General features: G+C 37.6%; 1 protein-coding gene across 1 annotated transcript; it reads right to left on the minus strand.

Annotated features, from left to right (window-relative positions):
• Nucleotides 1-11,643: 11,643 nt before the first annotated feature.
• LOC115219323 (zinc finger protein 726-like) lies at nucleotides 11,644-13,245 on the minus strand. Its single transcript, XM_029789484.1, has one exon. The coding sequence runs from the start codon at nucleotides 13,243-13,245 to the stop codon at nucleotides 11,644-11,646; it is 1,602 nt and encodes a 533-aa protein (XP_029645344.1).
• Nucleotides 13,246-13,499: the final 254 nt, after the last annotated feature.

Raw genomic sequence — 13,499 nt, forward strand, 5'->3', positions numbered from 1 at the left:
TCTTGACTTGAATGGCTGGTCCCTCCATGTCATCTACTTTGGATAGGCCCTCTTTTTTCCATACGTTCTTTTCAATCAACAGCCTCTCATGATAGTACTTGTGTGTGTGTGTTTACACACATATTCAAATAAATGTTTTAAGCATTTCAGTGATTGCTAGTCCATCAAAGATAATCATAGATATGCTGAAAATATCTGATGAAGTAAGATATGTGCTAGTCTCCCAAATAACCAATCAGGTAATGCAGGATGTCGTATCCAATGATTTCATAGCAATATCATTGTAAACTGCTACAAGGGCAAAGGCGATGTTTTCGAAGGAAATTGCAGGAAGTATCAAATTGTTGGGTCAGATTATGAAGGTTACAGAAAGAGTTATTGTACAATTGATCACTAACAGAAACTCTCTGTAAATGGTTGGCATTAATAAGTAGTGAGATGTGGGCCTTGAATGCAGAAGTCCTTTGAAGGCTAGAAAGAAATGAACTAAACAAGCATGCATCAGTGAATGTGTGATGCCAGTGTTGAAGAGTGCCGTGGCACAAATGAGTTGAGTTGGAATTTGGATCTTATGTGCCACAAACGAAAATACAATGGAGAAGTAACCCTGAGAAATCTTTTGTCAATAGTAGTGATATAAACCGTATTACTGTGGAACGAGGATCATTTTATTCAGATCGTTTTTTAAGAAGACATGAACGAACACACATGGGCAGGAAACTTTTTAATGAAGAAACAAAATAATCCTCGTAACATAAGTAGTAGTAGTAGTAGTTAAAATTTAAAAGTGGAATATGTCAGGAATAATTTTCATTGAATACTTACTAAATGTTTTTTTTTTTTTTGTACAAGTGTTCTTCAGAAACACTTATTTCGAAATATTTGAAAAATCCGTCAGAATTATGAATTTGTTGTTGACAAATGAATAGACACAGAACAAGACTAAAGTAAATGTGGAATATGCGGGTTGTCTTTCAGTGTGAAGTAAGACTACACTGGCAATCCGCATATGAATACAGACTAGAAATACAGTGGAATTTATTCTTGTAAAACCACAAATGAATAATGTACTTTGAAGGCTATTATTAAGTCATTAATCATCAATACTCATTAAACATAACAACACTGGAATAAAACTTAGAGGTTAGGGAAGTTAGTGGAAAAGTATTCTCATTCAAATGTCTGATCGGCACTCAGCTGTATAAGTTGAAAGACATAATGTCAAAGACGGTAATAGCTCTCAGCTTTTCCATCCTATTCTTATTCTAGCAAATACTTTTCAGAACATCCTTCTCCACTGCTGATTTGGTCACGTAGGTAACAGAAACTATCTACAACTTTTAAGGAGTCTGCTGGGCATTTGAGGAATTCTAATTCCAGTAGTAACAGTGACAACAATATGGCTGAAAGAAGGTATCACGATGAAAAATCTACGTAATACACACACATACACATGTTGTAGCATCTGACATGTAATATAGTGAGTAATGAAACTTCATCTATCTAATATCCACGCAATAGGTAGACAAAACTCCATTCAAGGATACTGTTTTTTTCCAGCATTCAAGTCAAATTTTTCGGACCAAAATTTACGACTAGAAAAGGTAAGTCAACTTATACACGAAGACGACTCTGGAGGATCAAAAATTTCATATGCAATGCAGCAGAGTTTGGAGAGATAGTGACATTGTTTCAATGTCTACAGTATACACTACGTTAGCTTGTATGCTGGAAAATACGATATTTGAAACGAAAATTCAAGAGAGATAACTGCAGTGAAATCAGCAAAGTGAAATTTTTTTGAAATTAAAGGTGAAGCAAATAGGAACCGATCTTAATTAAAAAAAAACCCAGTTGATTAAAGCAGTGGACATGTTTCAGTCATTGTCATTTTGTACTCATTTCATTTTCTAGACATTTTCTTTAGTTGCAACTCTGCTAGTTGTTGTCTTTAGCAGCTTTGGAGGGAGTTTAAGTCAATTGGTTGCTAGGATTTCAACAGCGATCCACTTGCTTTATATAATTCTTCTGCTCTTTTGAATGATGTGACTGACTGCTTCTTGCCAGTTTTTAGGATTTCATTACTAAATTTATTCACACATGGTTGTGTGGTTAAGTTGGTTTCCAAATCACATGGTTTCGGTTTCAGTCCCACTGCATAGTACATTGGGCAAATGACTCCTACTGAAGGCGTGGGTCGACTAAAGCCTTGTGGATGAAATTGCTTGATGGAAACAGAAAGAAGTGAGTGTGTTGCTGAGCCTCTTTGTCTTGATATCACGTGGTTGCTGTAAATAAGCGCCACTATCATCCAAGCGGTGATCTTCATTTCCAACCTTCTACGGAAACATGTCCAGCCATTGGAGAAATATTACCCTACTTAGAATCAGGTGATTGTTGGCGACAGGAAGGTCATCTGACTATGGAAAATCTACTTTGATAAATTCCATCTGACCAATGTAAGCATGTAAAAGTGGATTTTAAATGATGATGATGATGAGGAGGAGTACGAAGATAAATCTGAATTTTTGAATACCTATGCACAATGTGTGTGTGTGTGATGGTCACCAGCTGATTTCTGCATGAAACGATCAGTATTATTTAATGATTAATAACAAAGAAATAATTGAATATAGTGTAACATATTGTGGTAAGTAGCTTGTTTACCAACCACATGGTTCCGGGTTCAGTCCCACTGCGTGACACCTTGGGCAAGTGTCTTCTACTATAGCCTCGGGCCGACCAAAGCCCTGTGAGTGGATTTGGTAGACGGAAACTGAAAGAAGCCCGTCGTATATATGTATATATATATGTGTGTCTGTGTTTGTCCCCCTAGCATTGCTTGACAACCGATGCTGGTGTGTTTATGTCCCCGTTACTTAGCGGTTCGGCAAAAGAGACCGATAGAATAAGTACTGGGCTTACAAAGAATAAGTCCCGGGATCGAATTGCTCGATTAAAGGCGGTGCTCCAGCATGGCCACAGTCAAATGACTGAAACAAGTAAAAGAGTAAAGAGTAAAAGAGATATATTCCCAGTATTTGAGATTTGTTGATGTTAAAAGTAACAAGAAATCTTATAAATTAGAACTTCGTAGCATTATGAAGCAAAACAAGGGAATTAATTCAGTATCGCACTGTCTAGTCACCAGGGGAGACAACACCGTCTTGGTTTCATTTTCCGTAGCAAACAAGGCACCCGTTCGATGCGTATTTAGGATTACTGAATAATAATAATAATAATGAAATTATTGTATACAGTGCTCAGGTGCACCACAACTTGTCAGAAAGTGCATATAAAGTACATGCAGTAATGTAGAAATGTCTGGAAAGCGAACAATGTATGAGTCAGATACATGCTTGTGTGTGTATGGAGGGGAGAAAATCAAGTGTAGTGTTGGCGAATCTCAGGAAGCATGGAAGTTTTGAAGGATGCAGTGCTCCGACAACTAACAACCGATGCCGGCAGTTTGTTCCATGCTTCAGCAACTCTCAGCGTAAAAAAATGTTTCCTGAAGTCATGGGAGCTGTGCTGTTTTCTTACTTTGTAAATATGTCCACGGGTGTTAGATGGGTGGAGTTTGAAAAGGTGCTCAGAGTTATTGTTTGTACGATGGTTGATAATTTTATGGGTGTCTGCCAGACGTCGGAGTTTCAATGTGTCCATGCCCAGGGAAGTAAGGCGTTCAGGATATGGCAAATGCCTGATGGAGGGTATTCTTTTGGTTGCACGTCGCTGAACAGCTTCCAGACGATTGATATCCTGGGCAAGATAGGGGTTCCAGACCGGTGATGCAAATTCCAAGTGAGGTCTTACCATAGCTATATAAAGCCGCAGATAGATAGCCGGAGAGCGGCTCACAAAGGATTTGGTGAGTGATGCCAAGACACCCTCAGCCTTCTTGACAATTTTAGCGATGTGTTTTGTCCAACGCAAATCACTGTCGACAATAACACCCAGATCACGTTCACATGAAGACTTTTTGAGACTAGTGTTGTGGAGGGAGTAGGTGGACGCTGGGTTTCTCCTCCCAAAATGCATGGTGGTACATTTGTCCACAGCCAGCTTGAGTTGCCAGTCCATGATCCACTGCTGCATTGTGTCCAGGTCTGCTTGCAATAGAGATCTATAGTGTACAGGATTTGACCTCTTTATTTCGAGGTACAGCTTGATGTCATCTGCATATTTCAGCACTGTGGCATTCTTTAAGTTGGCATCTAAGTTATTAACATATGCAACAAATAAAAGGGGGCCAAGAACAGATCCCTGTGGTACACCAGATGTCATCTCAGAGGGCGAAGAGTGCTGCCCTAGAACTGTGACAACCTCTTTTCGGCTGAAAATAAAGGACTTTAACCAGTTATAGAGTTCGTCTCTTACACCCAACGCAGAAAGCTTCACCATAAGTCTTTTGTGTGGCACAGAGTTAAAAGCCTTAGCAAAGTCCAGGTAAACAACATCCACCCAGGATCCGCGATCAGTGATTTGGGTAACGTCCTCAAGAAACTCGATGAGTTGATTACAGCAGCTGGAGTTATGAATGAATCCGAATTGTGACGGCTGGATGAGGCTGTGAGACTTCCAGAAGGTTTCTCTGATACAGGATTCCATCAGTTTGGCGATGCAGCTAGTAAGACTGATAGTTGACAGGCGATGTGCGGTCGCCTTTTTTGAACAGAGGGATGACACTGGCAGTTTTCCACTGTTCTGGAGTAACACCATTGTCAAGACAGAATTGGAAGAATAGACAAAGTTGGCTTAGAAGAAAGTACCCACCGCGTTTGAGAAGTAGGTATGTAACACCATCGAGACCAGGAGAGGCATAATTGCGTTTATTCTTTAGGTGGCGTTGCAGCATTGCTGGTGTAAATTGCATAGTGAATAGTGAAGCGCTATTCAGTATTTTGTAGAGTTTTGATTTCAGTGGGTTTATCGTGTTGTTTATATATTAGTTTTACAGCTCTACATGCATCCAGATTGTGTATGTATATAGACAGTTACATGGTGGTCGTAGCTTTAGTTCTAATACATCACTGTATCGACAAGACTATCGGATCTTATACGCGATTAATCCCAGTGCCCTTCGCTACATGTAGCTCCCGAATGATGCCAATCCGCTCGCTAAGCAGGCAGGCGGGCCAACATTCCTCTGAACAAAACGTCTGTTCGTTGCAGGATTGCTAATTTACCTCTCAGCGGACTGGAGCTACGTGGTATGAAGTGTTTTGTTCAAGAATACGTCGCACCACAGGTTTGGCAATTATCACACACATTAATCGAAGTGTACAGAATTGTAATCATTACAGTCGACCTTACCAATCGGTTTCGCGCTGGGTGTTATATCAGATGTTAGATACCAGTCCAACTATGTAACCCTACGCTCTTGAAAGCTAGCAGTTATGGAAGAAATAAGTTGACTGACTGCGTGATGTTATTGTGGGTAAAAAAAAACAAAAAAACTTCCGATCTGTGGTTGCTGTAAAAAAGGACGAAACGAACTGAGCAAGGGTTAAATCTTGAATTATGTCCCTTGGAACCAAAACAGCCTCTGGAAAATAAGTCTAGAAGAGTTTTCTGGAAATGTGTGTCGTGTTTAGGGGTTGGTATTCGTGTTGTTTTTGAATGTGTGTTATTGTACTACACATGTAGCGGGGGTTTGTGGGGGTGAGGATGGGGTTGCTGGGTGGATGTCCGAAGACCTAAGCACTTGTTAGATTGCTTAAGTGCCTATGCATTCGTTTGTGTATGTTTTGGTGCAAGTCTTTGTGGTATTCTTGTAGTTTTGGAATACATAGATAAGGTCATTTAGGCAGTCAGAGTATGTGACAGAATATATTTATGTTTAGGTTAATCATCAAGATCCACTTGTGTAATCGCATCAGAATGTTTAAAAAACAAAAAAAAAACTGCAAAAAATATCATTAAAACATTGACTATGTTATACAAAATTTCTTGAGGAGAATCCGGAGAATTTCATGCCATGATCAAATCAGAGAAAAAGAAGTTTTCAGAAGAACATCAACTTGAAGGTTCCAAGGTATCAAATTGATTGACCACATCATGGAAGTGGCAGTGAATTATAGTGAAGCTAATCAACAAAAGAAACCGAGAAATATCTTAAATAAGATATAGTTTGAGTTTGTGCCAAAACCTCTGATTCTATTTTTATTAGTGAGACAAATGCAAAAGTTCTAAACACAGCACTCATTGAACTGGAGAAATCCCTTGACAGGGTACCATGTTTAGCCCACCCTAGTTTTGAGGTGGGGTACTACATAGTTGTCCATACCTTATTCTTAGTACTGAGTTACTCCATTGTATATTCATGTGGTGTGAAGCAAACTTAAAAATGCATATAATCGTTTTATATAACACTTAACAAACAGAGGAGACCACGAATCTGTTTATCTGTGTGTTTATTGTGTGATAGGTAAGCATCATATGACCAAGACATCTAGTACCATTAATGGATGTTTTCAATAAATAATTGACAGGACTTGAACTTAACAGACACACAAAAAAACAAAAACAAAAACAAAACTGCTAGACCACTATCATCCTAGCATGGATGCCTTTGTAAACCAACAGAAAAAAAATGCTCATCTGCTTGTAGAATTCTACTCCTCATACAAGTAGCATGGACAGAGGAATTGGTTAATTACTAGTGGCATTCAGCTATTTCCTGAAAATTTAGAGTAGTGGTTCTCATACGGGGCCCACATGACTCTTGGAGGTCCATATCAAATTTTGTTAAAATTTATCTCCAATTATATTGGTTACATTTCTACAATGCACAAAATATTTTCTCAATATTAAGGCATAGGAGTGGCTGTGGTAAGTGGCTTGCTTACCAACCACATGGTTCTGGGTTCAGTCCCACTGCATGGCACTTTGGGCAAGTGTCTTCTACTATAGCCTTGGGCCAACCAAAGCCTTGTGAGTGGATTTGGTAGACGAAGTTGAAAGAAGCCTGTCATATATATGTGTGTGTGTTTGTGTTTGTCCCCCAACATCGCTTGACAGCCGATGCTGGTGTGTTTACGTCCCTGTAACTTAGTGGTTCAGCAAAAGAGACCGATAGTATAAGTACTAGGCTTACAAAGAAAAGTGACACACGAACCCGTGTCCGTCACATAGCTAGCTTGAGGCGATGGCCTCTTGGAGCTCACCAATAGCAGCATTCGTCCTATTTTCCTGGACTGCCATGTTAGCTTGGCGATAACTATTTATATATATATATATATATATTTCTCTGTGTGTTGACAGTTTTATTGCCCAGTATGCTAGAAAGAAGAGTAACATACACACTCAGGTGCATAACAAAAATATGATAAAATTTATCATCAAATTTACTGTGTTAAAACATACTTGGTGCATTCTTTAAGGTGACTGGTGAATGAGTGGGGACAATGAAAAGTCGACATTCTCCTTTAGTTCTGTCTTGTTGAGGACATGGTGACCTCTAGAGTTGACAGCAGAATATAATGCATCTATTACACATTGTAAAGTGGTTGGTATTCTAACTGCCACATGTATATCAATGAAGATGTGGGAGACACTTATCTCTAGTTTTTCAAAAAGTTGTAGATAGAGACATTGTTTTTATCAAACCAAAGCACTCAATACACGCTGTAAAGTGATTAGCATTAGAAAGGGCATCCAGCCATAGAAATCATGTCAAAACAGATTACTGTGGACCCTGGTGCAGCTTTCCTGCATGCCAACAACTATCTAACCATCCAAACCATACCAACATGAAAAGACGGATGTTAAGTGATGAAGAATATTTTGGTATACATTCTACACAGGAGTGGCTGCGTGGTAAGAAGTTTGCTTCCCAACCACATGGTTTCGGGTTCAGTCCCACTGCGTAGCACCTTGGGCAAGTGTTTTCTACTATAGCCTCGGGCCGACAAAGCCTTGTGAGTGGATTTGGTAGACAGAAACTGAAAGAAGCTCATCGTGTATATATATATATATCTATTACACATTGTAAAGTGGTTGGTATTCTAACTAAGTTGAGAGTATTGCTGTCTGGGAGATATCTTATGGTAGTGGAATAGTATTTAACTGCTATTTCTAAATTTTGGTTTGTGGGGAGGCAATTTTTGCTGAACCCTTATTATAATTATGCTTATAATTATAGAATTTTTGAATAAGGTTCCTGATAATATTTCTTTTAACATACCGAACTACTTGGTAAAATTATTAATTGATTAATTAATTTTACCCTTTATCATATATATATATAATTATTAATATTAGGGAATTTATTTCTGAGTCCACAGGGGGAAGAAATTCAATTTAGTGGTACTAAAACGAATTTCCCACTGTATTTTATATATATAGGTTTAAGAGACAGAACCACCTTCAAGTAACTCAATCAACAATGAAGGACATTATCTATGATAGAGATATATTAGATTAAATTGGAGGTATTAAGTTGATAATTTTTAATCTTATATGTCTCTATCATAGATAATGTTGTTCAATGTTGATTGAGTTGCTTGAAGGTGGTTCTGTCTTTTAAACCTATCTATATATGTGTGTGTGTCTGTGTTTGTTCCACCACCATCACTTGACAACCGATGTTGCTGTGTTTACATCCCCGTAACTTAGTGGATCGGCAAAAGAGACCAACAGAATAAGTACTAGGCTTACAAAGAATAATTCCTGGGGTCGATTAGTTGTTGAACTAATGGCAGTGCTCGAGCATGGCTGCAGTCAAATGACTGAAACAAGTAAAAGAGTGAGTGAAATGTTTCCATTGGTGAATCAATTTTTGAAAAAGACAATTTGGACTTTCAGGAAAGTAACACCAAAGAATTATTTGTTATAAGAATTCAGTTTAAAACTTTAATTTATATATAAATAGGAAAAAATTTGTCCCAAACTTCAAGATAAGGTTTTTTTTTTTGTACATGGATTTTCCAGTTTTCTGTTATTTTTACATTTTATTTATCTGGAATGTTTTCACTAATGTATCTGAATATATTTGCTCATATTTTTAACAACAGATGTTTTGAAAGCAAATATATTTCCACTAATTCCATATCTAAAATGTTTTACTCCAGCTCTGATTAATAATAGTTGTAAACAAGGCAGCAAGCTGGCACAGAGACATTAGAATGCCAGGCGAAATGTTTAGCAGTATTTCGTTTGTCTTTACATTCTGAGTTCAAATTCCGTTGAGGTCGACTTTGCCTTTCATCCTTTTGGGGTCAATAAATTAAGTACCAATTGTGTACTGGAATCGATCTAATTGACCGGCCCTCTCCCCCAAAATTTCGGTCTTTCTGCTTAGAGTAGAAAAGAATAATATTTGTAAACTTACTTCAAACTGAATGATTCCCCATATATTTCATATTCAACCCTTTTGTTATCGTAGTTCCAGTGCTGGATTTACAACGAATGAGGTCCTGTGTTAGTTAAATTATGAGGCTCCTTACTTGGACAGTCAGGTATGCATACTCAGGAAATTTAGTAGTTAAAATACTACATGTTACCAGATAAATCATTCTTCTTTAAAACAAGGCGGCAAGTTGGCAGAAACGTTAGCACACCGGGTGATAAGGGTAGTGGTATTTCATTTGTCTTTATGTTCTGAGTTCAAATTCTGCTGAGGTCGACTTTACCATTCATCCTTTCAGGGTCAATAAATTAAGTACCAGTTGCATACTGGTATTGATCTAATTGACTGGCCCCCTCAAAAATATCAGGCCTTGTGCCTAGAGTAGAAAAGAATATTCTTTAAAAAACGTGTTAGTTAAATTTTTGAATTATCAGGGCTCAAATAATGTATTTTGGAAGTTTTATGGATAAATTCAGGTTTAGACAGTCTAGGCTATATGTCAGACATGTACACTGCAACTAACTCGAAGCTACTATATATTAACCAAAGCCTTAACCCTGTCTCACACAGGTCACATGACAAAACAGTCAAACTTGATAAGAAGAGAACAGACAGGAGAGTCATTACAATCAACATCATGTAATGTTTTAACCTTTGAAGATTGACAACATTTTTATTCTTAAACTTTATTTGGAAATAACAATCTTAAATCATACAATGATGACTGATAAGAAAGTTTAATGTTTATACAAAATAGTCAAATAAGCAAATTGCTGTTTTTGTATTCCTCTGTTTAACCCTTTAGCATTTAAACCGGCCATATCCGGCCCAAATTTTCTACTTCTTTTATGTTCAAACCATCTAGATCTGGCCTCTCACTCATATCCTACAATGACATCCTCAAATTCTCAGAACTACAAGATAATGCAGGATTAATTCAAAACAATGTGAATGAAAAAAGCATTATATTTGACAGAGTAATCTGAACGCTAAAGGGTTAAACATTTACAGTTGGCTATTTAATGTCAGAACATCTTCCTTCGAGCTTTCCTGACTGCAAGCTCATCAATGATTTTATCAAAATCAATAAATCGCAGTTTATCATTCTCTATACAGAGAATATTCAAACCAGACAGCCACTCTTGTAACAATGTTGAATAAAGGTCACTTTTGAATTTTTTTCAGTCTAGAAAATGATCTCTCTCCAGAACAGTTAGTGACCATCAAACACAGGAACAATTTGAAAATTGTTTCCACATTTGAGAAAGCAGCCTGAATTTTCTCCTGTTTTTTCATCTGGTACACATCTTGGTGGCTGAAATGTTCTTTTTCTGCATGATTAACTCAAAACGATGTAAATAAACAGCATTACATTTGACTGTAATCTGAATGTTAAAGGGTTAATATGTAAAATTGGTACATCCAATTGTGTTACACTGCAAAATTTAGTGGCTGTTTAAGCAATGTATTTGTGGATAGTTAATGGGTTGGATGCAGTGTTGAAGGAGTTATAACTCTTGAAATACACATATATACCCATCACCAATTCTTCTATCTTCAATCACTTTGTTTTTTGCATAGACGTAGTCATTTATGAAACACAGTAAATTTCAGTGCTGGCTCTAATTTCTATTGAAAATCTATAGAAATAACTTTAAGAAAAGAAACTGAATTGCACTGCTAACACAGGTAGGACACAGTTGTGACTTATAAAAATCTTCAATATACTTGGTAGTATATCATGGCCGAGTAGTGAAATAGTGTTCCTATCAGCAATATAATCAAGAATAATCTGACTGCTAATGGGTTAAAAGAGGAAGTTTGTATCATAGATACGGGATCAGTCACATGGAGGTTGGTATGAAAAGGGTGAGATGGTTTTTCATGGCACCAAATCATTAGTCAATCACAAGTTTATGAGTTAGAAAGAAAATATTTCCCCAAATATTTTAGTGAGCACATCTGTAGTGGATGGAGGCTTAGTGGTTGGGATGTTGGACTCATGACTGTAAGATTGTGGTTCCGATTCTTGGACAGGGCAATACATTGTGTTCTTGAGCAAAACACTTCATTTCAAGTTGTGTCAATCCACTCAGCTGGTAAAAGTGAGTAATCCTGTTATGGACTGGCATCATATCCAGGGAGGAATATATACACAAGAGAAACCAACCCTATACTCTTTATGGAGTAATGTGGACTAACCATTTATAGATTAGAAGATGAGAATTCCGAGAGAATAATTTCTGACATAACGGCAATCAATAAACTGAAATTTTCAAGAGAAGGATTCTTCATATTTCACAGTTAAATGGCTTCTCACTTGCGTGTTTTCGTTGGTGTTTTTTCATGAGACTGCTTGAAATAAATGATTTCTTACACATCTCGCAACAAAATGGTTTTTCTCCAGTGTGTGTACGCATGTGAATAACAAGATCCGAACTACTAATGAAAGATTTTTTACATATCTCGCAGTGGAAAGGTTTTTCCCCAGTATGTCTTCGCAGGTGGATAATAAGATTCGAGTTATTAACGAAAGCTTTTCCGCATATTTGACAGGGATAAGGTTTTTCCCCGGTGTGACTGCGCATATGAACCACAAGACTCGAATTCGTCACAAAACATTTGCCGCACACTTCACACTCGGACAATTTTTCCCCCGTGTGAATTCTTCTGTGAGTCGATAAATTATTGTTAGTGACGAAAGACTTTCCACAAATGTCACACTGATATGGTTTCTCCCCCGTGTGTTTACGCTTGTGAATGACAAAATTCCATTTCGTAATAAAAGATTGCCCGCATACTTCACAACGAAGCAGCTTTTCCCCCGTGTGAATTCTTCTATGAGTTATCAAATTATTACTGGTAACAAAACATTTATCACATACTTCACAACGATATGGTTTCTCTCCTGTGTGTTGTCTACGCACATGGATGGCAAGTTTAGAATTATCAACGAATGATTTCCCGCATATCTCGCAGTGAAATGGGTTTTCCCCACTGTGGACCCTTTTGTGCCTTGTTAACTTACTATTATCGATAAAACACTTTTCACAGATTTCGCACCGATACGGTTTCACTCCAGAATGTATCCTCTTATGCGCTTTTAAGTAACAGCCGGCAACAAAAGACTTCCCACACGTATCGCAGTGATAGGACTGTTCTCCTGTATGTCTACGTTTATGGATTGCAAGCTTAGACTTTTCAATGAAAGATTTGTCACATATTTCACAGTGAAACGAATTTTCCCCAGTGTGTACTTTTTTGTGTTTGGTTAAATTATTGCTGGAGATAAAAGTTTTCCCACAGATTTCACAGTGATAGGGCTTTTCCCCACTATGTATCCTTTTGTGTGTTGTTAAATTATTGCTCGAGACAAAAGACTTTTCACACAATTCACAGTGATACGGTTTTTCCCCAGTGTGTTTTCGCCTGTGTCTCATCAAGAAACTCTTATAGAGAAAAGATTCCCCGCATGTTTCACAGTGATATGACCTTTCTCCAATGTGGACTTTCTTATGCGTTGTTAAATTACTCATACTCACAAAAGACTTTCCACAAATTTCACAGTGATAAGGATATTCTCCAGTGTGATGACGTACATGGACAACGAGACTCCAATTTTTAATAAAAGATTTTCCACAAATTTGACACAGGTGAGATTTTTTCCCCTTATCGTGTTTGTGTATTCCTTTGTGCATGGAGACTTCATGTTCCGAAGAGAAGGTTTTTCTGCAAATCTCGCAACAGTATTCAGCAATCATCTTCTCTACTGATTTTTGTTCAGGCGACGTTTCATCAAATAGAGTTTCCTCAGCAGAATGTGCTTGAGTAACAGAATCAATATTGTTAAAACCAGTTGCGTTAGAAGCCTCCAAGAGATTCATGCCCTCCATATTAATTCCCGAAGAATTCTTAGAAGCTAAGAAATGTTTGTGCGGATATTACGGTTCAGTTTCTTGTCTTCGACAACATGTCACTCTGTTTATACACTTAGAAAAAAAAATACCACGTAGATATATTTTTCCTACTCACCACTACAATGTTGCTAACTCGGCCCAAGACCAAGTGGCACAAATATTGGTAAAGACTAAAAATTCTTCTACTTCTATTTTAAAAATACGACAATGGCCAAGGAATGCCACGCAAG

Source organism: Octopus sinensis, linkage group LG14 (assembly GCF_006345805.1).
Source record: "Octopus sinensis linkage group LG14, ASM634580v1, whole genome shotgun sequence".
Classification (NCBI taxonomy): domain Eukaryota; kingdom Metazoa; phylum Mollusca; class Cephalopoda; order Octopoda; family Octopodidae; genus Octopus; species Octopus sinensis.

Excerpts from the sequence above, each read along its gene's own strand:
- LOC115219323 (XM_029789484.1), bottom strand. The coding sequence starts at position 13,245 with ATGGAGGGCATGAATCTCTTGGAGGCTTCTAACGCAACTGGTTTTAAC.